This window comes from Pleurodeles waltl, chromosome 9, assembly GCF_031143425.1.
Source record: "Pleurodeles waltl isolate 20211129_DDA chromosome 9, aPleWal1.hap1.20221129, whole genome shotgun sequence".
NCBI lineage: Eukaryota > Metazoa > Chordata > Amphibia > Caudata > Salamandridae > Pleurodeles > Pleurodeles waltl.
The window spans coordinates 226297304-226319670 of NC_090448.1; the positions used below are offsets into that span (position 1 = coordinate 226297304).

General features: G+C 43.4%; 1 protein-coding gene across 4 annotated transcripts in view; it reads right to left on the reverse strand.

Annotated features, from left to right (window-relative positions):
* UBA3 (ubiquitin like modifier activating enzyme 3) overlaps window positions 1-22367 on the reverse strand; it is a 313667-nt gene that overhangs the window by 258559 nt on the left and 32741 nt on the right. For all 4 annotated transcript variants that reach the window (XM_069206585.1, XM_069206583.1, XM_069206584.1 and 1 more), the window contains 2 exons: window positions 21652-21734; window positions 5980-6060 (listed from right to left, as the gene is read on the reverse strand). In XM_069206585.1, coding sequence (XP_069062686.1) covers window positions 5980-6060; window positions 21652-21734 — 164 coding nt within the window. The remainder of the gene's footprint in view (window positions 1-5979; window positions 6061-21651; window positions 21735-22367) is intronic.

Consider the following 22367-nt stretch of genomic DNA (forward strand, 5'->3'; position numbering starts at 1 on the left):
ACTCGCGGTCAGGGGGAGCCTCGGGATTCCCTCTGCAGGCGTCGCTGTGGGGGCTCAGGGGGACAACTTTGGTTACTCACGGTCTCGGAGTCGCCGGAGGTTCCTCCCTGAGGTGTTGGTTCTCCACCAGTCGAGTCGGGGTCGCCGGGTGCAGTGTTGCAAGTCTCACGCTTCTTGCGGGGAGTTGCAGGGGTCTTTAAATCTGCTCCTTTGAAACAAAGTTGCAGTCTTTTTGGAGCAGGGCCGCTGTCCTCGGGAGTTTCTTGTCTTTCTTGAAGCAGGGCAGTCCTCTGAGGATTCAGAGGTCGCTGGTCCTTTGGAAAGCGTCGCTGGAGCAGGTTTCTTTGGAAGGCAGGAGACAGGCCGGTAGGACTGGGGCCAAAGCAGTTGGTGTCTTCTATTCTTCTTCTGCAGGGGTTTTTCAGCTCAGCAGTCCTCTTCTTCTTGTTGTTTCAGGAATCTAAATTCTTAGGTTCAGGGAAGCCCTTAAATACTAAATTTAAGGGCGTGTTTAGGTCTGGGGGGGTTAGTAGCCAATGGCTACTAGCCCTGAGGGTGGGTACACCCTCTTTGTGCCTTCTCCCAAAGGGAGGGGGTCACATTCCTATCTAAAAGTTAGAGTCACTTCAGCTCAGGACACCTTAGGGGCTGTCCTGACTGGCCAGTGACTCCTCCTTGTTATTCTCATTATCTCCTCCGGCCTTGCTGCCAAAAGTGGGGCCGTGGCCAGAGGGGGCGGGCAACTCCACTAGCTAGAGTGCCCTGCGGCGCTGGAACAAAGGGGGTAAGCCTTTGAGGCTCACCGCCAGGTGTTACAGCTCCTGCCTGGGGGAGGTGATAGCATCTCCACCCAGGGCAGGCTTTGTTACTGGCCTCAGAGTGACAAAGGCACTCTCCCCATGGGGCCAGCAACATGTCTCGGTTGTGACAGGCTGCTGGAACCAGTCAGCCTACACAGATAGTCGGTTAAGGTTTCAGGGGGCACCTCTAAGGTGCCCTCTGGGGTGTATTTCACAATAAAATGTACACTGGCATCAGTGTGCATTTATTGTGCTGAGAAGTTTGATACCAAACTTCCCAGTTTTCAGTGTAGCCATTATGGTGCTGTGGAGTCCGTGTTTGACAGACTCCCAGACCATATACTCTTATGGCTACCCTGCACTTACAATGTCTAAGGTTTGGCTTAGACACTGTAGGGGCACAGTACTCATGTACTGGTGCCCTCACCTATGGTATAGTGCACCCTGCCTTAGGGCTGTAAGGCCTACTAGAGGGGTGACTTATCTATACTGCATAGGCAGTGTGAGGTTGGCATGACACCCTGAGGGGAGTGCCATGTCGACTTACTCGTTTTGTTCTCACCAGCACACACAAGCTGGCAAGCAGTGTGTCTGTGCTGAGTGAGGGGTCTCCAGGGTGGCATAAGATATGCTGCAGCCCTTAGAGACCTTCCCTGGCATCAGGGCCCTTGGTGCCAGGGGTACCAGTTACAAGGGACTTACCTGGATGCCAGGGTGTGCCAATTGTGGAATCAAAAGTACAGGTTAGGGAAAGAACACTGGTGCTGGGGCCTGGTTAGCAGGCCTCAGCACACTTTCAATTCAAAACATAGCATCAGCAAAGGCAAAAAGTCAGGGGGTAACGATGCCAAGGAGGCATTTCCTTACATCTGTCATCAGTAGTAAAAGGAAAAAATGTGCCATTCCCAGCTGCTCCCCTTGCTTGTTTGTTTGCTGTATTCTTTTAAAGTGGGAGAGAATACGTTTAATTTAATGACTAGTGCTATTCTCTGCTGGCAGCATCATATCTGCTAGGCGTCGGAGGCCTGTTACTTCTCCTATGATAATGTTTCTGACAGTGCACTAAATTGCCTTCCCCGCCCAAACATCCAGCGCATACACACTGAGCTAAAAGGGGCTCTGACTACCATGAATGGGTGCCCTCTGTTGACCCCCCTGCAGCTTCTGTTTTCATATTAACTGAGCTAATTAGAATTAGCATTTCAATTTGTTATTGATGTATTTGTATGTTTAGCTGGCACTGCGTTCTCTCTCATAGGCAACAGACAGAGCTCTCAAATAGGACTGTTGACACAGCGACCAGTGATCGAGAGAGATCACATAAACAATATTTTTATTACAAAATTCACAATGGGGGGGAAATCTCGCTGGGTCGGCTTCCCAGGGCTAATTTCCAAGGCCAGATTTTCAATCTGGCGGTTTTCGTCATCACAATTTTTGCATTAAATCTGTACTATATTGTAGGAATTTGGCTCTGTATAAACTATTTCAAAGTAAGAAATAGTGTACACTAAGTCCATGGGTTCCCCTTACAGGTAAGATAGTGGCAAAAAGAGAATTATAATGCTCTATTTTGTGGTAGTGTGGTCGAGCAGTAGGCTTATCAGAGGGTAGTGTTAAGCATTTGTTGTACACACATAGGCAATAAATGAGGAACACACACTCAAAAGACAATTCCAGGCCAATAGGTTTTTATATGGAAAAATATATTTTCTTAGTTTATTTTAAGAACCACGGGTTCAAGATTTACAAACAATACTTTAAATTAAAGGTATTTCACTCCGGTATCTTAGGAATTTTGAATAATCACAATAGCATGTACAGTTTTTGCAAAAATGGCAATAAGCTATTTTAAAACTGGACACAGTGCAAAAAGCAACAGTTCCTGGCGGAGGTAAGTAATTGTTAAGTTCACAGGTAAGTAAAACACTTCCAGGGTTCAAAGTTGGGTTCAAGGTAGCCCACCGTTGGGGGTTCAAGGCAACCCCAAAGTTACCACACCAGCAGCTCAGGGCCGGTCAGGTGCAGAGGTCAAAGTGGTGCCCAAAACACATACGCTTCAAAAGAAAAAGGGGTGTCCCGGTTCCAGACTGCCAGCAGGTAAGTACCCGCGATTTCGGAGGGCAGACCAGGGGGGTTTTGTAGGGGGGACACAAGTAGGCACAGAAAGTACACCCTCAGCGGCACCGGGGTGGCCGGGTGCAGAGTGCAAACAGGTGTCAGGTTTTCAATAGGATTCAATGGGGAGACCCGGAGGTCTCTTCAGCGATGCAGGCAGGCACAGGAGGGGGCTCCTCGGGGTACCCACCACCTGGGCTAGGAAGAGGGTCGCCTGGGGGTCGCTTCTGCACTGGAGTTCGGTTACTTCAAGTCCTGGGGGCTGCGGGTGCAGTGTCTTTTCCAGGCGTCGGGTTCCTTGAAGCAGGCAGTTGCGGTCAGGGGAGCCTCTGGATTCCCTCTGCAGGCGTCGCTGTGGGGGCTGAGGGGGGTCAACTCTGGCTACTCACGAGCTCGCAGTCGCCGGGGAGTCCTCCCTGTGGTGTTAGTTTCATGCAGGTTGAGCCAGGGGCGTCGGTGCAGAGTGGAAAGTCTCACGCTTCCAGCGGGAAACGTGTGGTCTTTAAAACTTGCTTCTTTGTTGCAAAGTTGCAGTTTTGGTGAACAGGACCGCTGTCCTCTGGAGCTTCTTGGTCCTTTTAGATGCAGGGTAGTCCTCTGAGGCTTCAGAGGTCGCTGGACCCTGGGGGACGCGTCGCGTCGCTGTTGCAGTTTTTATTGAAGTGGGGAGACAGGCCAGTAGGGCTGGGGCCAAAGCAGTTGGTGTCTCCGTCTTCTCTGCAGGGCTTCAATTCAGCAGTCCTTCTTCGTCTTCGGGTTCCAGGAATCTATCATCCTCGGTTCTGGGGGCCCATAAATACTCAACTTAGGGGTGTGTTTAGGTCTGGGAGGATAGTAGCCAATGGCTACTAGCCCTGAGGGTGGCTACACCCTCTTTGTGCCTCCTCCCTGTGGGGAGAGGAGCACATCCCTAATCTTATTGGGGGAATCCTCCATCTGCAAGAGGGAGGATTTCTAAAAGTCAGAGTCACCTCATCTCAGGACACCTTAGGGGCTGCCCTGACTGGGGAGTGACTCCTGCTTGTTTTTCTCATTATCTCCTCCAGCCTTGCCGCCAAAAGTGGGGCAGTGGCCGGAGGGGCGGGCATCTCCACTAGCTGGGATGCCCTGTGGCGCTGTAACAAAGGGGGTAAGCCTTTGAGGCTCACCAACAGGTGTTACAGTTCCTGCAGGGGGAGGTGAGAAGCACCTCCACCCAGTACAGGCTTTGTTCCTGGCCACAGAGTGACAAAGGCACTCTCCCCATGTGGCCAGAAACATGTCTGGTGTGTGGCAGGCTGGCAAAACTAGTCAGCCCACACTGGAAGTCGGGTATGTTTTCAGGGGGGCATCTCTAAGATGCCCTCTGGGTGTATTTTTACAATAAAGTGCACACTGGCATCAGTGTGCATTTATTGTGCTGAGAAGTTTGATACCAAACTTCCCAGTTTTCAGTGTAGCCATTATGGTGCTGTGGAGTTCATGTTTGCCAGACTCCCAGACCATATACTCTTATGGCTACCCTGCACTTACAATGTCTAAGGTTTTGCTTAGATACTGTAGGGGCATAGTGCTCATGCACATATGCCCTCACCTGTGGTATAATGCACCCTGCCTTAGGGATGTAAGGCCTGCTAGAGGGGTAACTTACTTATGCCACAGGCAGTGTGAGGTTGGCATGGCACTCTGAGCGGAGTGCCATGTCGACTTAGTCATTTTCTCCCCACCAGCACACACAAGCTGGCAAGCAGTGTGCATGTGCTGAGTGAGGGGTCCCCATAAGACATGCTGCAGCCCTTAGAGAACTTCCCTGGCATCAGGTCCCTTGGTACCAGGGGTACCAGTTACAAGGGACTTACCTGGATGCCAGGGTTGTGCCAATTGTGGAGACAAAGGTACAGTTTAGGGAAAGAACACTGGTGCTGGGGCCTGTTAGCAGGCCTCAGCACACTTTCAAATCATAACTTGGCATCAGCAAAGGCAAAAGGTCAGGGGGTAACCATGCCAAGGAGGCATTTCCTTACATATATGTATTGTATGTAATTACCTGAACACATGTTTTAACAAAAAGAGCACTTAGTGCACACTTGCAGAGATTGTTTACTTCATTTCCTCAGTGGGAATCCACATTTAATATGAATGCATGGCTAAACACTTAAAAAACACTTAGAGGGTCCAAAAGGCAAAACCTGTTGGCTACGCCACTGCTTGTTAAAAGCTTGCATGCAGTCGAAAGTTGTAAACTTATTATGTAAAGTGCTTGTTCGTACTGTTAATGGTTATTATGCAAGTTGCTTAGATATCCATTAGGGTCTTGTTCACGCTATCAATCAAAAATATAAACGTTCTCCCCAAATGCCAGGAAGAGTTGGGTGTTGGATCAGGACTGCAGTCAAAACAGAGAAAATGTGCCAAGGGAAATAATAAATGGCAGGGACCTTTCCAGGCGTAGCCATTATTGAATCAGACCATAATATGGGGATGCACATCAGGAGTGTCTCTACAATTGTAAATTTTCCTCTCAAAGATTGAATTACAGACTAATTTTTACAGATCAAATGTTCTCTACCATCTCAGACAGTAGAAAAAAAAAAAAAAGCATCACTTCCATAAAGCAAATTAGGCATTTCACAATTTTGAGTTGGAGACTTCAATAACTACTACATATAATGCAAGGCAGCATAATAATGTAAGGGCATACTTCTGGAAAGCACAGATATCGGAGGTGTGTGCGAAGAATGTGATACAGCTCCACATGAACTAAGCTGCAATTTAGAAATAAGCACCCTTGAAGTCAGAGAACCACAAAAACAATATTACGCAGTACCCGTGATCTCTTGAAGCAAGAAAATGTGATTTGATGCAATACTTTGCCAAGTATTTCAGCGAAAGGAAGAAACTGAAGTCCGCTATCTCAAGGGCTAAAAAGGGCTTGAACAATATTAAATGTATTAGCTTGGCTTTTTACGATGGATATCCAAACTATACTGGTAAAATGGAAATCTTTAGAAATTCTTCTTTCTACTTTTTTTTAATTTTTTGAGGACGGTTAAACAATTATAATTTTTTGATCAAAGGATACGGAATAACATTACAATCGGTGATTCTATTGTTAATAAACTCAGCAGCAACGTCCGCCTTGGGTCTTCCCACATCTTTGGCTCTACAAAATAAAAATTAAAACACTTTCTCAAGACATTTACCAACATATAAGATAGTATCACGATTTTAGTATTAACAAACTTAGGCTAGTTTTTAATTTTAAATTATGCGGATTGGGGGTCAATTGTGAAGACATCCAAAGAGCTCCATTTGCTGTAACGTACAGGTCAATGGGCAAAAAGCGGAATATCAGTAACAGATGTTAATGTTAATATGATGTGCAAAGACAACAATAGTGCACAGACCAAACAGAAAGTGCTCCCATGGCGAAGACAGCATTGTCTTATTTTCAAAACGAAAATTCGGTTTCGGGATTTTGTTTTGAAAATAAAAAAAATCATAATTTTGGTGCACAACTTCATGTTGATGGAGGCGTTGCACCAAACTTCAAAAAGCACTGAAAGGAACCCGCCATAACAAAGGTTCCTGACAATGCTTCAGAAATGACTGTAAGAACGGTCCGGAGGCGAGTTGGTTTTAAGTATTTAATTCCTTTATGAAGTATCGTTTCAAGCCCCTCACACCAAGAAACGTCTCGTCCCAGCCACAGCTCCAACTGTCTCCCGAGCCGATGTTCCCAGTTAGAACTCTACGCATAACATTCTATTAACACGCATAGCAATCTATTAACATTCTAATACCCATTACTACACATCTCCCCCCAAAACATATATATATATATATATATTTTTTTTTAATATACAAGCAAATCTCGTAAGTCAACTAGCGATAAAACATTTTGTTATACAACTCACAATGGAAATTGCAAATTCCCTCTAAAAAAAACCTTAATCTTATTAAATGTACAAAATCTTTCAATTTCAATGGTGTTCTGATATTCCTTCCAAACCTTCCCATCCTTCCCCCAGAAATAGTATCTTTATGTTAATTTCCAGTACTTGTTTCCAGACTTTCCACTTCTCTTCCGATGATATTTTCCTCATGTTCATTCTCAGTTCTTGCTTCCTGACTTTCCTCTTCTCCTCCAATGATATTTTCCTCACATAGATCGTCCATCCAGTTATAATTCCTCAATCTGCCACCCTCAGACTTTTCCTTGCATTTAGCCAAGTGACTTAGATCAGACTCATTCTTGCATTTAGCCAAGCGGCTTAGATGCCACACCTTCCCATCACTCAACCGTGCAGAATTACAAAATAACTCGCTAACTACTAAAGTTTCGCTAAATCTACTTTCTCCCTTTCGTATCATACCATTTTTTTTTTAACTCTTACCCAGTCTCCCACCTTCACAGGCACCAATTTCACATTTTGTTTCCGATCGTAATTCAACGTATACATTTTGTTTTGCTTCTAATAATTTGTTTTTTTACAATTTCTAAGGACCATTCAGAAACTTTTCCTTCCCGGATCCATGCACATTCCTTACTCACGGGTTCCCTACCTCTCATGATGACAAATGGACTTTTACCCGTACTACTACTAGGTGTTATCCTATATGCCCAAATCATTTTGAATATTTCATTTTCCCAATTCAATCCACTACTTGTTGCTAATTGCATCGTACTCTTGATTACACGGTTAAACCGCTCAACTAAACCACTTCCTTCTGGATGGTATATAGAAGTCAATTTGTGTATAATTCCATTCCTTTGCAGACATTTTTTGAAAGTATCAGCAATAAATTGAGGACCATTATCAGAAATTACACATCTTGACAGACCTTCCTTAACAAATAACTTATCCAGAAACTTCACAACATCCTTACTCTGCACATTACCCGTGATTTTCACTTCCGGCCATTTAGAGAAATGATCCATTGCTACTATAATGAATTTCTTTTCACCCAGATCACTTTCAACCGGTCCCATGATATTGATACCAATTTTTTCCCATGGCAAATTTGGGCAAGGTACAGGAATTAATGGAGGTGTGAACGTTTTCTGTGTTTTATCTGCATTGTCACACATGAGGCACTCTCTAACTAGTCTCTCCACCTGAACATCCAAGCCAGGCCACCAGTACATGTTCTTCACTCTCGCCTTGGTCTTAGAAATACCTAAATGCCCTTTTGGCACACACCCACAATTTTCGTGCGTAACAATTTTGGTGGTACAAACCCACCACACCTCAAGAGAACATTTTGCTCTTCACTAAGCTCATTACGAATTTCCCAAAAACTCCGTTCTGTCTCACTGAGAATTCTTTTATTCGGCCAACCAGAACGTACATAAGTCAATATCTTCTGAAATTCTTTGTCAGTCGCCATGGTTTTTTTCCATTAATCTATGTTGATACCATCCTGTCCTTCATCAAATAGTAATGCGACTTGCTCATCCTCCACAAACTTCTCATCCCCTTCATCCCTAGAAGCCAAAGGTAATGGTAACCGACTTAAAAAATCAGCCACCCTATTCTTGGTGCCAGGTATGTATTGTACTTCGTAGCTGAAATCTAAAAGTTTTACAGACATTCTGGCCAGTCTCGGGGAAGCATTTTGTAACCCCTTGCTAGTAAGAACTTTTGTCAAGGGCTTGTGGTCGGTTCTAACTATCACTCTAAGTCCCCATATGTATTGTCTGAAATGCACCAAAGCCCAAGAACACGGCAACATCTCCTTTTCTATTACTGAATATTTACTCTCTGCATCAGATAACGATCTTGAAGCAAAACCAACAATCCATTCTTCATTCACATCATTTATTTGTGATAAAACGGCTCCTAACCCTTTCGCACTGGCGTCCGTGGTGATAATTTTACTTAAAGGATCAAAACCTTTCAAGAAAGGAGCCTTACTAATCTCTACCTTCAGCTTATCAAATTCCTCCTGACAATTCTTGGACCAGACAAACTTAACTCTGGTCTTAAGTAGTTGTCTAATGGCAAATGTTTTTTCAGAAAAATTCTTTATGAATTTTTAAATAAACTCAACAAGACCCAAAAAAGCACGTACTTCGTCCTTATTATGTGGCACGGGAGCCAACCTGACAGCTTCCACTAACTCTTCCTTTGGTTTTATACCATTCACACTAATTTCATGACCAAGGTATTTAACGCCTCTACAAGCAATCTTGCATTTGCCAAACTCTACAGTCAAACCTTTCTTTTGAAACACGTCCAATACCCGATGTAATCGTTCATCATGTTCTTCCTTTGTCTTCCCCATTATAAGTACATCATCTTGAAAGAACATGACACCATTTATACCCAATAATAAGTCACTCATAATTCTCTGAAACATCGCAGCAGCAGAAGCTAGCCCAAAAGGTACCCTTGTGAATTGATAACAACCAAATGGTGTAATGAACGTTGTTAATTTTTGCTATCAGGATCTAACTTAATTTGGTGATAGGCTGATTTTAAATCAAGTGTAGAGAACCAACTCATACCCTTCGTGTAAGCAAACATTTAATTAATCTTCGGTAATGGATACTGATCAACTATTATACTATCATTCAAGCTTCGCAAGTCAACACACAATCTGATCTTACCATTCGCACGTTTCACAACAACCAGTGGAGAAATCCATTCTGCTGATTCTACACGCTCTATTATACCCTCATTCGTAAGTCTTTTAAGTTCGCATAAAACTTCATCTCTGATCGAGAAGGGTACGTATTGAACCTTATGAACTACTGGTTTGACACCACTTCTCAATACAATCTTATAAGTAAAGTCGTTCAAACAACCCACATTCCCTGAAAACACAATGGAATATTTGTGAACAATTTCATCACTATTTACCACACTTTCTGTTGATAGTACAGGTTCGAAACTATTTGTGTTCAGGATTATATCTAATTTTCCTTGATCTTCCCACCCCAAAACCGAAGGACCTTTTTCTGAAATATACAATTTGCACATTGCCCTTTTACCTTTAAATTCGAATTCCATGTTTTTGTAACCAATAAAATGAATTCTCTCCCCAGTATAACTCTTCGCTTTCACATCCGTACTATCTAGCTTGTCACCATAGGTTTCTTAGAATTTTTCTAACCATAATTTCTTTTCTATTATAGAGAAAGGCGAACCAGAATCTACCGTTACTTTGACAGTAATACCACCCATGCACAACTCACATACAGGTTTTTTTTTTCAATGTTTGCTCTATATTCAGTAAATCATATTCTATGCAAAAGACTCCACTTTCATCGTCCCTCTCCTCCTGACAATCCGAATCATTCTCATCTTCTATAAACTTAATATTTCCTTTTTTAGAACTTTTGCACACTCTTGCAAAATGCCCAATGCGACCACAAATTGAACATTTCTGATTTTTTGCTGGACATTTCTTATTATCAGCAAAATGTTCAGCACTACCACACCTATAACATTTTTTTTGATTATGTTGATCACGTTGTTCCTTCTGTTTAAAGCGTACTCCCTTCAAGTCATTTTTGCAGCTAGACTTTTCTTTAGTGATCAAAACTTGTTTAGAATCTCTCATATCCTCTTCAATGGCTTTGACGCATCTACCAGTAAGTTCCGCTTTTTTAACTAGCGCAATAACTTCTTTTAATGGCGCCTCTCCATTTACCCACAATTTGTCTTGAATGTTAGAATTACTGGTGTGCATAACTATTTGATCACGTATGAATTCTTCTTGTAATCCTCCAAATCTACACGTTTTAGCCAAGTTTCTAAGAGCGGATACATACTCTTCAACAGATTCAGACTTAAACTGTTTCCTTTGAAAAAATTTGAATCTGTCCACTGCTACGCAAACCGTTGGAGAGAAATGAGCGTCCAAATCCTCTAACGCTTGGGTAAATACATCTCCACTATCAGCACCACTCCTAGTTTTTTTTTTCCATCTCATTGTACAACTTCAAACCTCCAGGTCCAATGCAATAAAATAAATTTTTCTTTTTTTTCTCAGCAGAAAATTCCTCTTCCTCGAAAGTATCAATGTAATTACAAAAATATTCTCTCCATTCTTGCCATCTCATGACAGGTTCTCCTTTCGCTAAAAGAAATGGTGGGGGTGCGTGTAAATTCAGACTAGACATTTTTTATTTTTTTTATTTATTTATATGCTCCTCTAATAAACCTTCAACGAGCCAGGAAATAACTGTGAAACGTATGGTTTATAAAAACTCTATTCAAGCTTGAAAGCGTGTTGTCAACATGAGTCTTGGTTCAATTGTTTAGTATCTCAAAAGTTTATTTTAATTCCAAGCGCGTGGTAACAACCACTGTGCGCGCGCCAGATTTTTCAAAAGACACACAAACAGCTGACACAGCGCGCCCAGGATGATATTGCAGGCGCGTGCTCGTGCTTGTGCTTGTGCTATGATGCTGCTCGAGCCGTGCCGAAACAGCGCAGGCTGAGCAGTAAAGCTGAGTGCGGAGGGGTGTGCCACTCACCAGGATACGGAAACAAGAGACAAGAATGAATAGGAGACACCACCCAGAGTGCCCTACGGTATGGAAGACGCGAAGAAGCAGCAGGTATCCATCCGGATGGACCTGAAGGAAGGTGGTGGTGTGGGGGGCTGACCTTTTATCTCGTGGCAAATTTCTGTAAGAACGGTCCGGAGGCGAGTTGGTTTTAAGTATTTAATTCCTTTATGAAGTATCGTTTCAAGCCCCTCACGCCAAGAAACGTCTCGTCCCAGCCACAGCTCCAACTGTCTTCCGAGCCGAAGTTCCCATTTAGAACTCTACGCATAACATTCTATTAACATGCATAGCAATCTATTAACATTCTAATACCCATTACTACAATGACCACCAGCTTGGAGGTCATATCTAAACTTGGTGGGTGGCACCTCGATCGCGGTGACTAATTAATTTACTCTGTCTCCCCAAAGGAGAAACAGACCAATTGATGTGTATATCTGCTCTGCCACTAGGACTATAGACATGTGCAGGCACCTGCAAAAGAGAGAATTGTTCAATAACGAAACGTAACCCTCTTCATGCTTCTATAAATCCACTCCGCAGGTTTTCAATAGTAGTCAATTAAGCAGGCACTCATCAACGAACCAAAATCCTGCATATACTTCCACCAAAACATACACAACCGCTGAGTCTCCCATATATTGGAGCCTCTTGGGACAAACAGACTTGCCTATCAAAGAAGGTGCAAAACCTGTTGATTAGGCCAGCCACATATAAGATTTTTGCATATAAGGTTTTTGCATCCATAACATAGGATCACCATAGATTTTGTAACAAAAATCTATCATCCTGTCATACAATCTGATTTTGTGAAACTTAGGTAGGAGAATGTATGACAGACCTTAATAAATAAATAAAATCCTCTCCCCCTGCTACACCACATGTTGATTCACATGCAATGGCACTAAAGCCATACACTATTACTAATATCAGAATTGGATTATTAATTAAGGGAGTCACAAGTACTATTTATAACAAAGTATTTTTGGGATATGAGAACATTTGAGAGATTGAATCTAGAGTACCAGTATTTAGGACTTAAATAAAATTAACAATAAGACCAATCTCCTACATTTTAAAAACGTCCAACCTGTACAACCAAAGAACATTACCATACATACACAGAGGCTGAAGCAAGTTATTTCAGAGAAGGAAATATTGAAACGCATCTAAAAAAAAATCCACTGATTATTCAAATGTATGTATTCAGAAGAGACCATTCAAAGAAGAATTTAAATAGTGGTTAAAGTCAAAAGGGAAGATTTACTTAAATACTAAGAAAAAACAAAAATGGATCCACTGACTATATAATGAAATAACTAAGTTTTTACATTTGCAGACAATGAGAAATACAAACTAACTGAAACCAACAATGAACTGAATATAATATTCACTCAAAGCTTTTAGTCTATCAATACGTCCAGTAGAACAATAGAATGTCGAGAGCTCCACTGATGACAATGGAGCAGCAGCAGCCTATAAAAGCTGGTATGGGCCTGTTGCTCTCAACATTTCAATGCCCTACTGTCCTCTGCCTTTCTACTTCCTCTGCCTCGCCAAAATACATGGATTGGGCACGGGAAAGTGAAAAGGCAGAGGCCGTGCAGCAGGACAACAGCAGCTTCCTTCCCTCCTCCTGTAGCTCAGTATCCCTGGAGCTTCAGAATGAGGGAATGGTGAATACTGCTCAGTTCCTGGGTCTTCCTGACTTGGCTGAACTACAAAAGTAATTTAGTTGAGCCGGGAGAAAACAGGGGCTGATCTAAGAGCCTGCTTTCAAAATTCTTGCTGTGACTAATCAAGTTATCAGCTGTGGCCCTGCGAGCAGCTGTTAATAGCTGAACATTCACAGCAGGAGCTTGGAAGTAATGGGGGATTTCAATCTCCTCGGTCTTCAATGCCTTTGTTTTCTCAATTAGTACCTTCTTCCCTCATGGAGCGGAATGTTCTAATAGCTTTGTTGTCCCGCCGTAGCTGGGCTATACAGGCCATTAAAGCCTGCCACCTTCTTAAAGGCCTAAGCCGAGCCCTCCACGGCCTGTTCTAAAGCTGTAATTAAGGCACCCAGTTTTCTGTTTTCAGTGATTTTACAGATAAATACAGGCAGAAAATGGGTTTCCTATCTGTATTTTTTAAAGTGTAAAAATACTTATGTAAGTTACTCGCCATGCTGTCTTTCGTGAACTGCAGACCAAAAGCTGAGCAGACAGACAGCATGGGGAGATAAAAAGAGGATGAGATTTCCTTAGATATAAGCATATTTTAACAGATATAAGAAGTAGAATGGTAGTAGTTATCAGTGGTCATATTGTTTTATTATATTTGGCTTCTTAATTTGCTATAACACAAAGTTCATGCTCATCAGTTAAATAACCGTACCATTCTACAACTCCATTTATTCACAAAAAACAAAATGGATAAATACCATTAAGAAGACCCAAAAAAAAACACACACTAAAAAAAACAAAGATTATAGGCACGTTCTAGTTAGGCTCATATTTTAAACATACAAAACCATAGAATTTCCTCTGTTATAGGTAGTTATCTCAAGAGAGAGGGGTCTGCTGCTGGCCAAATTGCATTGGAGCTGCCACCACTACAGATCTTTAGCAGACCCCTCCGAAACCTGGATGGAGTTTGACAGGTTCCCTGTGAGCTCGTATATATCGTCCCCCCACCCTCCCAGATTTCAGGAAGAAACTCCCGTCCTGGCAACCCAGCACCCAGATCCCTCCAAGGTGACAGTGCTGCACTCTACAAATACTGACTGATTAACTGAGAATTCAGATCCCATGCAGAGCCCACATTAGCCACTTGGCATGGTTGACTGGCAGGAAGTAGAAGGCCTGTAGGCCAACAAGTTTCAGAGCCATTCTTACTGAGACCTAGAACAGAAACTGAAACCTCTGGACCATACCCTAAATATCCTGGATCCACTGATCCTAAGAGAAAGCCCAAACCTGCACCACATCCAGGATGTCTCAGATGAAAAGGAGTCTCTGAGAAACAGATCTGACTTTGGCATGTTGATCATTCACCCTAGGGATTTGAGGAGGTTTGCCGTCGTCTAAAGGTGGTCCATGGCTGACTGTGGCGACCCCACCTTCAACAGCTAGGTGTTGAGATACAACACTGGTACCCTCAAACTCTGAAGGGACGCTTCGATCACTGCCATGACTTTGGTGAACACCTGTGTGCCACTGGTGAGGCCAAAAGGGAGCATGGCAAACTGAAAATGCTCAAGGCCCACTTTAAACAGTATGTACAGCTTGAGTTTGTTCTTCTGAAGGAATAAATGGAGACGTCAAAGATCTAAAATAGGACAAAAGCCTTCACCCTTTTTCGGCACAAGGAAGTAATAGGAGTAACACAGAGTTCAGGTATCTGATGCCAGGACTCTTCATTTGTTTCCCCCACCCACCCCAAGGGACTGATTTTCCTGTAGAATAATGGACAATGGTCCTCCAAAAGCCGTTCTGGCGAGGGAGGAAGACAGAGGAGATGGATGGGACTAGCAAGGTGTAGTCCGATTGGATTATCAGCAGGAACCACCTGCCAGATGTTATACCTTCCCAACGGTGGAGAACATGACTGATCCTGCCTCCCACTGTGTGGTCTTGTGCCACAACTAAGCGCAAACGAAAGCAGCTTGGAGGCTGTTGATATTGGGGCTGCAGTGTGGGAGGTTTACTGTCCCTGCAGGCCTGGACGTTTTATGATGGATCCCCTACCCTGACCCCAAAAAAGAACAGGACACCTGTTTTTGGGATGGTGCACCCACAGTCTGTGAGGGGGAATCCCCTAGCAGTGCCTGCAAATGGGGAGAAATGGTAGGGATACTGTCTTGCAGTTGAGGAAAGACTGAGGGAGCGAGCAGTGGCTCCTCTCTATAAAGCACTAGATGGCTGAGTCAATCTTGCCAAAGAGGCCAGACCCATCAAAAGGGTTCTCCATAAATGATGCCTGAACTTCACTCTAGACACAAATGCATTGCATCCATGCACAGCACCAGACCTCCACGCTAGTGCCAACAACTCTGTCTAAACAGTTGATCATGTCCAGGCCTTCCTGGATAGGGGTACTTGGCAACATCCGGGCCATCTTGAAAGATCTGTGCAAAAGTGGCATTAAATTAATCTGGGCCTGCTAGTAAGATTGAAGTTACAAAACCAATAATACATGGGAGCACGTTCACAGCAAACTGCTGGCTCCAAGTGACTCAAGGGGGAGGCTAGCTAAAGAAAACATCCTCTTTCAAAATGCTTTCATTCTTTTCGATTTTCTGTCTTGGGGGCATGGGTGGGATAGTAGGAAAAGAACTGGAGTTAACGCTGCTAGTGGGCTCTCAGTAGGGTGCTGAAGTGGGAAGGCAGAGTCACCTGAGTGTGTATGTGACAACGTGCCACATGTCTGTTTATAGGAGAACAGGAGCAGTGTTTAGCTGTCTTGAGGCTGTGGGTCAGGGCCTCGTTGACCAGCAGTAAAGGATCAAATAAGGACTGCTTGTATTGCAAAGCTTCCATGAGGATATTGGTTTTCGCCTCAACAAACGACAACTGCAAATCTAAAACTTCAGCCACCCATATAATGATCATGGCATTGAACCAGACTCTTCCATTGAAGGATTAGAGGGGAAAACCAGCCCCATGTCAAGGTAAGTGTCCAGTTCACTATCCTTGTGGAGTTCCATATGGAAATTTTCATACTGTACCATCATTATCAAAAGTTGGTTGGCTCTGGTCAGAGTCTGATCCAAACAGCTGAACTGGCTGGAGGCTCCTGGGCAAGGGCACTGTCTTATCAGAGTCAGAATGCATGGGGGCAGGGCATACTGGAACCTTGCAGGAATTTGACTTCAGCCAAGTTCCAGAAGGATTGGGTTTGGAGCCGAAAAGATCATCACTGGTGCAGACGTGGCACAACCCAGTACTGATCATGATACAAGGTTTGGAGTCGAAGCAGGTTCAGACATTGCAGAGAGTGGAATTGGGGCAGTAACCAGACTGAAGGTCGCTGCGGATCCATGTGAGACAAGGGTGCATCAGAGAAAGGCGGGCAGGAGTTGAAGATGCTAGCATGACCTTCTTAAATGCCTCAATCGATTGTGGCATCACCGATTGACCCGGGAGTTTGGGGTGCATCTGAATTAGCTGCAGAATATTCTCGCAACTTCTCAGTAATGACAGTGGTGAGGCTTGGACGAGGTGCTCTTGAACTTCTTGTTTTTCTTCTTGAATTTTGTCTTAAACGAAGACTGGGCTCCCCTAAGTCGGTATCTTTGGCTTCGAGCAGAAGCAGCCCTTGTGCATCTTCCTTCCGTATTATGATATGTACAGCTTGGCCACATATTCCTGGATCGCCTTCATGGGCATCATAGAACACCCCTCTCATGACTTGGGTGTAATTGCCCAACCCCAAACACCGGAGAAACATCTTGTAGGGGTCTGTCACAAACATTTGTTTGTGACAGCCCTAACAATGGGATAAACCCTGTAGTTGTAGAAGAGGACATATTCCGTTGCATACTGGAAGGAAATTTAAAGAGAAAAGCATGTCAATTGACAAGAGGAAGTAGGAGCTATGTCAAGATCTGCGCATGAAGGTGCAGAAAAAGTAATGGACATCAGTGTGCCTGGGTGGTGCTTATATGTGGCCCAAGTTGTTACTTCCATAACAGAGTAGACGAGAAGCCACACAATTCCCTATACTAGCACACAGGGACTATGCTGAGAAATCTTCCAGATCGAGCTTGGCATCAGGAGATTTTCTAAAAGGTGAGGAATCTGTGATTAGAAGTACCCATCAGTAGGATATATTCCTGTATTAGAGGCTAAGACATACACTGCTAGCCATTCTTTTTTTGTAGAGCTGCATGTCCTTAAATGCACTGAATCCCACTCTTAAAACACTTCTCCCCGGTGTACAATATCCACCAAATATGGCATTGAGAACAATGCAATATGTTCGATAGCTTTGCTCACCAGAACTACCGGGGTGAAGATTTGCGATTTTTGTTGACTGACAAACAGTGGTAATACTGCTGTGCCCGGACTAGACACATCTCCCTAAAAAGCAGAAAGGACCATAAAGCACAGGCAGGACCATCTGGCCCTGAATTACCAGACTATTTAAATGACATAGCCATGCTCTGCCTCAAGTCTGCACATCAGCAGTTCCTTAGAGAGCCCTTTTCTGCTGAGGTGTCATCGCGAGGTGTCAGGAGAGGAGGGGATGTTCAGGGGGGGGGGGATGCCCCAGGGTTGGATGGGTTCACTGGGGTGTTCTACAAGAAATACAAAGATATTCAAAGTCCTCATCTGTTATGAGTGTACGCCAAGGCTCTGGAGGCTGGAGTTCTCTCGGCATCTATGAGAGAGGCGATCATCGCTGTTTTGCTTAAACCCAGCAAAGATCCTCTACACTGTGGACCATATTGGCCCCTTTCGCTGATAAACTTCGACAACAAGATCCTGGCCAAAATAATTGCCACCTGCCTTTCCCTTCTGTTGGACACGATTAGTTCCCCACTCAGTCTGGGTTTGTCCCGCATCGCTCTACTTCTACTAATCTTCGCACTGTCTTTTCATTGATAAACAGGGTGTTCCCTGAGGTTCCGGTGGCAATTGCCTTGCAGGATGCAGAAAAGGCTTCCGACTCGGGCCTTCTTACATGTTGTCCTTTATAAGCTCTACTGTATTCGCAGCCAACAGCAGCTATATTGCTAAATGGTGTGCGCTCTCCATTTTTCCTCATAACTCGGGGTAGACGGCAAGTATGCCCTCTGTCGCCTCTACTCTTTATCCTAGCAATGGATCCCCTGGTGCACCATTTACACCAGGGACATAGCCGCAGCAGATTGCAGTGGTCCAGGGGACCGCTTTTGGTGTCATCATATGACATCCTGCTATTTCTAAGTCATCCAGACACGAATCTGGCACCCGTGCTGGCAGATCCACTTTGGTGAATTCTCTGGGCTGTGTGTGAACTGGACCAAATTGGGGCTGTTCCCGTTGACTGTTATTACTCACCCACCAGAGACTGAATTCCCCTTACGCTGGTGCCCTGATTCAGTGAAGTATCTGGGTATACATCTGCATAGAGACAGGGAGCCAGATATCGCTCATAAAAATGGTGGTTCTTCCCCATTTTCTGTATCTATTTCTAAATATACCTGTCCAGTTCACTAACTCTTTTTTTGCCACTATTTGTAGCCTGGTCATTCGACTAGTGTGGGCAGATAAACATATGCATACCCAATGGGAGATCCTTACTCTTCCATACGAGCGGGGCGGGTTTGGTGTCTCACATCTTCATCTTTACTATTTGGTGGCGCAATGTCAGTATGCGTTTTATTGGTATCATCCTGACATTTGTCTCCCTAACTCTATCCCTGAGCGAGACCTGGCAGATCCTGTTCCGCTGAGTGCCCTTTTGCCTGGGGGTGTCCCGCTTCACCGCAACAACATTCAGACTATTTCCACAACAAGCTAGGCATGGCGCAGACTGGCAGGTCTGCTACAATGCGACACTCTGTACTCACCGACATTGCCCCTCATTAACAATCCATTTATACCTATCACACAGGAGGCGCTTGTACTGCGTACATTACGTGCTCTTCAGCTTCACACTTTCGGGGATGTTTTCCTGGATGACCATATATTCTCACGCACTACAGATTCTCGTTTCACAGGTGCTACACACCTGCAACACTTCATGCTATGCCAGTTGCAATGCGCTACGCGAGCACACTATGTTACGTATCCACTGGCTCCTGTGGAGTTTACACCACTTACTCTGGTTGTTACGGCGGCCTTGGAAGCACGCTTGGTGTCGAGACTCTATTCAGTCTGCATTGGGGCTCTACCTGTTCAAGATGTGCAACTGAGGGAATCCTGGGAGAGAGAGAGAGAAATCTGGGTTGCCCATTATCTCAAAAGGTCTGGGAGGCATGCTGTGCACAGACCAGGTTTGTCTCACCTAACCAACTCCACAAATTAATATATTTCAAATTTCTCGGAATGGTACATGTCACCCCTAAAGACAGCTCGAATTGAACTCAACCAAGTACCGCACTTTGCTAATTTTTCACACATGTCCTGGACCTGCCCTAACATTAGGCCTTTTGGGGGTGAGGTGTATGTCAGTCATTGTGGGCCAGCCTTTACGACAAGACCCACTTTCGGTTCTTCTTGGCTATACTGGTGACGTTCCCAGATCCATAAGGCGCCTCACATCGATATTGCTTTTACTAGCTAAACGGGAGGTTGCAATCCGATGGAGGTCCAAACATGCACCTAGCATTCACTCCTGGTTGGCCAACCTCACGTATTGTGACACAAATAGTGACCTATATGCCTCACTGCAACCCGAGAGCTCTAGGCCTATGGACGTTTGGCAGCCGCTAAGGGATTACTTCTCTGCTTTGGACGTCACACCTCCTGCATCGCAGTAAACTACTGACACCAGCTCACGTTGAATTACAGTTATGCACATCAATTGGTATATTACAGTACTGACTATATCCTCTTTTCTCCCTCTTTTACATCCATTGCTGCTCAAAAGGCCTTAGGACATATGAGACTATGTTAAATATAACCTACGCGACCATCTGATCATTTATATGCTGTATGGTATATATGTTTTAACTGCATTGCTATATGTTTGTTCAAAAAGAAAAAGTATATTTTCATACACTCACTTAGAATATCTGCCACGTAATTCAATACCATCGGTAATCTTCTTTGACAGAACTCGTTGAGGTAACAGTTCAATCTTTGTGTAGATAACAAGACAGTGTTGAAATTAAAGGGTCTTTCCAAAGAACATATCAGAACAGGAGACATGTTAGAGATCAATCAGTAACTGTATTATGGACTCTAAGAAAAAGTTGTGTTATTTCTTTGTGTTCATATATTTAGGACTTAAAGTCTTTGTGCTCTAGATACAAAGTGCACACTTGGCCTTGAAGAACAGTACACTCATCAACGTTACAGAACATGGTTCAATGCAGAGGAGAATGGTGCAGCTATTATTTACAATGGCTTGGAATATTTGGGCAGGGTAAAGTTGTTGGGTGCCACAGCTACCCATATCAGGATGCGACTGAGTCTGTGAGATCTGTTTTGGTGTTAAAACAGTTTAGTTACTGCAACGTACATCTAGACTCAAATTGTTGTATAAATATTAGCATATCAAAAAAATCCAATAATCTGAAATCCAAACATTACTCTAAGCATTGATCTGGTTCTAAGAAAATCAAACCCATTTCAAAAATTTCCATTATACCCCATCACACATAACAAACCTTGCCACAGCATAATTAAGATAACTGAAACAGGCAGCACACAACAGATACAATGGTCTGACACACAGCCGTTATTAAGACTCAAATCGGTATAACCAAAACAATTTTAGGAGAGACATGTCCCAAGTTCTCCATTCCCAATTCCAAATACATCTATATTAAAACACTTTTAGGGAGGATCCTTTGACCGGATGGCTTCCAGATGCATTATGATAAAAAAAGAAGAAAAAAAAAGTTGGAAAGGTGGTAAGCTGAAACAAAATGTCTAAATATGCCACTCAAAAGTGTGGCACCTCTGTTTCAGCATAAAGCCTAGTCGATGGCATGGTACCTTCCAGCAGAAAAAAAAATGAGAGAACTTGAAGAAGCCTTTAATTAAAAGGATAATAAGAAGCATCTGGACCACATAAAGCACAGTTTGTTTTTTTTTAAGTGGAAACTTAAACCCCACCATTTACCATACTTTAGAACCAAAAGGCTGTACTGAGAATCATGTTATCACTTGCTACACCTTAAAAAACTGAAATCTACTGTTCTGCTTCTACAAGTAAATGTATCTTTTACTATTAATATAAAAACCTTCTGTCGGTTTAGTCAATGCAGTTTTGTTGGACTACATCTATCATGAAGGTTGCTTAAGGCAAATTTCCATGAATTTGCAGGCATCATCCAATTAATTCACATATTTGCCAAAACATTTACATATATGTAAAACGTGTGAGGTCCCTGTCCTTTTGTTGTCATTCCTTCAGCATTTGTCTTCCACCCTTTCTAAGCAGTGGCATGCAAAGGAAACATGGCAAAAATGGCACATGTCTGATAAAGTACGTGCATCAGAGTGGCACAACATGAAAGTCATGATACAGAGTTGCCACATTAAAAACACATTGTACTAATTTGCGATTCTACAGTGGAAAAAAAATACCTGAATAAGAACTGTCTGTTCAAGTTAGAAACATCAATGGTATCCATATCAATAACATGGATTTGCCTGAACCCGGATAATGCCTGCAAAAAAACAAAAAGCAGAAACACAAAAATAAGTTGAAAGTTTAACAGAACAGCAGCAAACAATTTATAGATCTCAATAAGACGTTAAAATTTCCAAAGCAAATAGGCAAAAGGCAACCCCAAAACAAGGAGCAAGGAGTTGGAAGTAGTCAGAGTGAAGGCTTAAGGAATCTTCTAAGAGAGAAAATTCAAAGATCGGTGACAAAGTTTAATAGCTTTGAAATGTTTATAATGAAAGACTGACTGTAAGGGTTGTGTGGCAGCAGAGTGAGGTGCGCCATAAAGAGTGTGACTGAGACACGAGGGCCCTGAGGTGCAGTGAGTAAAATGGTATGAAAAGACAGTGCTAGGGTGAGATGGGTATGTTGTGTTGTCAGCTGACGAGTGGCAGATGACGTGCTTTCGCATCACACATACACAACAGGAGTTCAGCGACCCATGCATATATGGACAAAAACACATCCAGGAAACCATGTATGAAACAGGCATATTATTTGTGCAGGTTAACAAATATTATGCCAGGAGATTTACTGCTACACCAACAATGAATCCTTTTCTCCTGTCACAAGCATGAAATGTCATTCCAAGTGCAATCTCGTCATGCACCCTGTCTTCACCAATTCAGAGAAA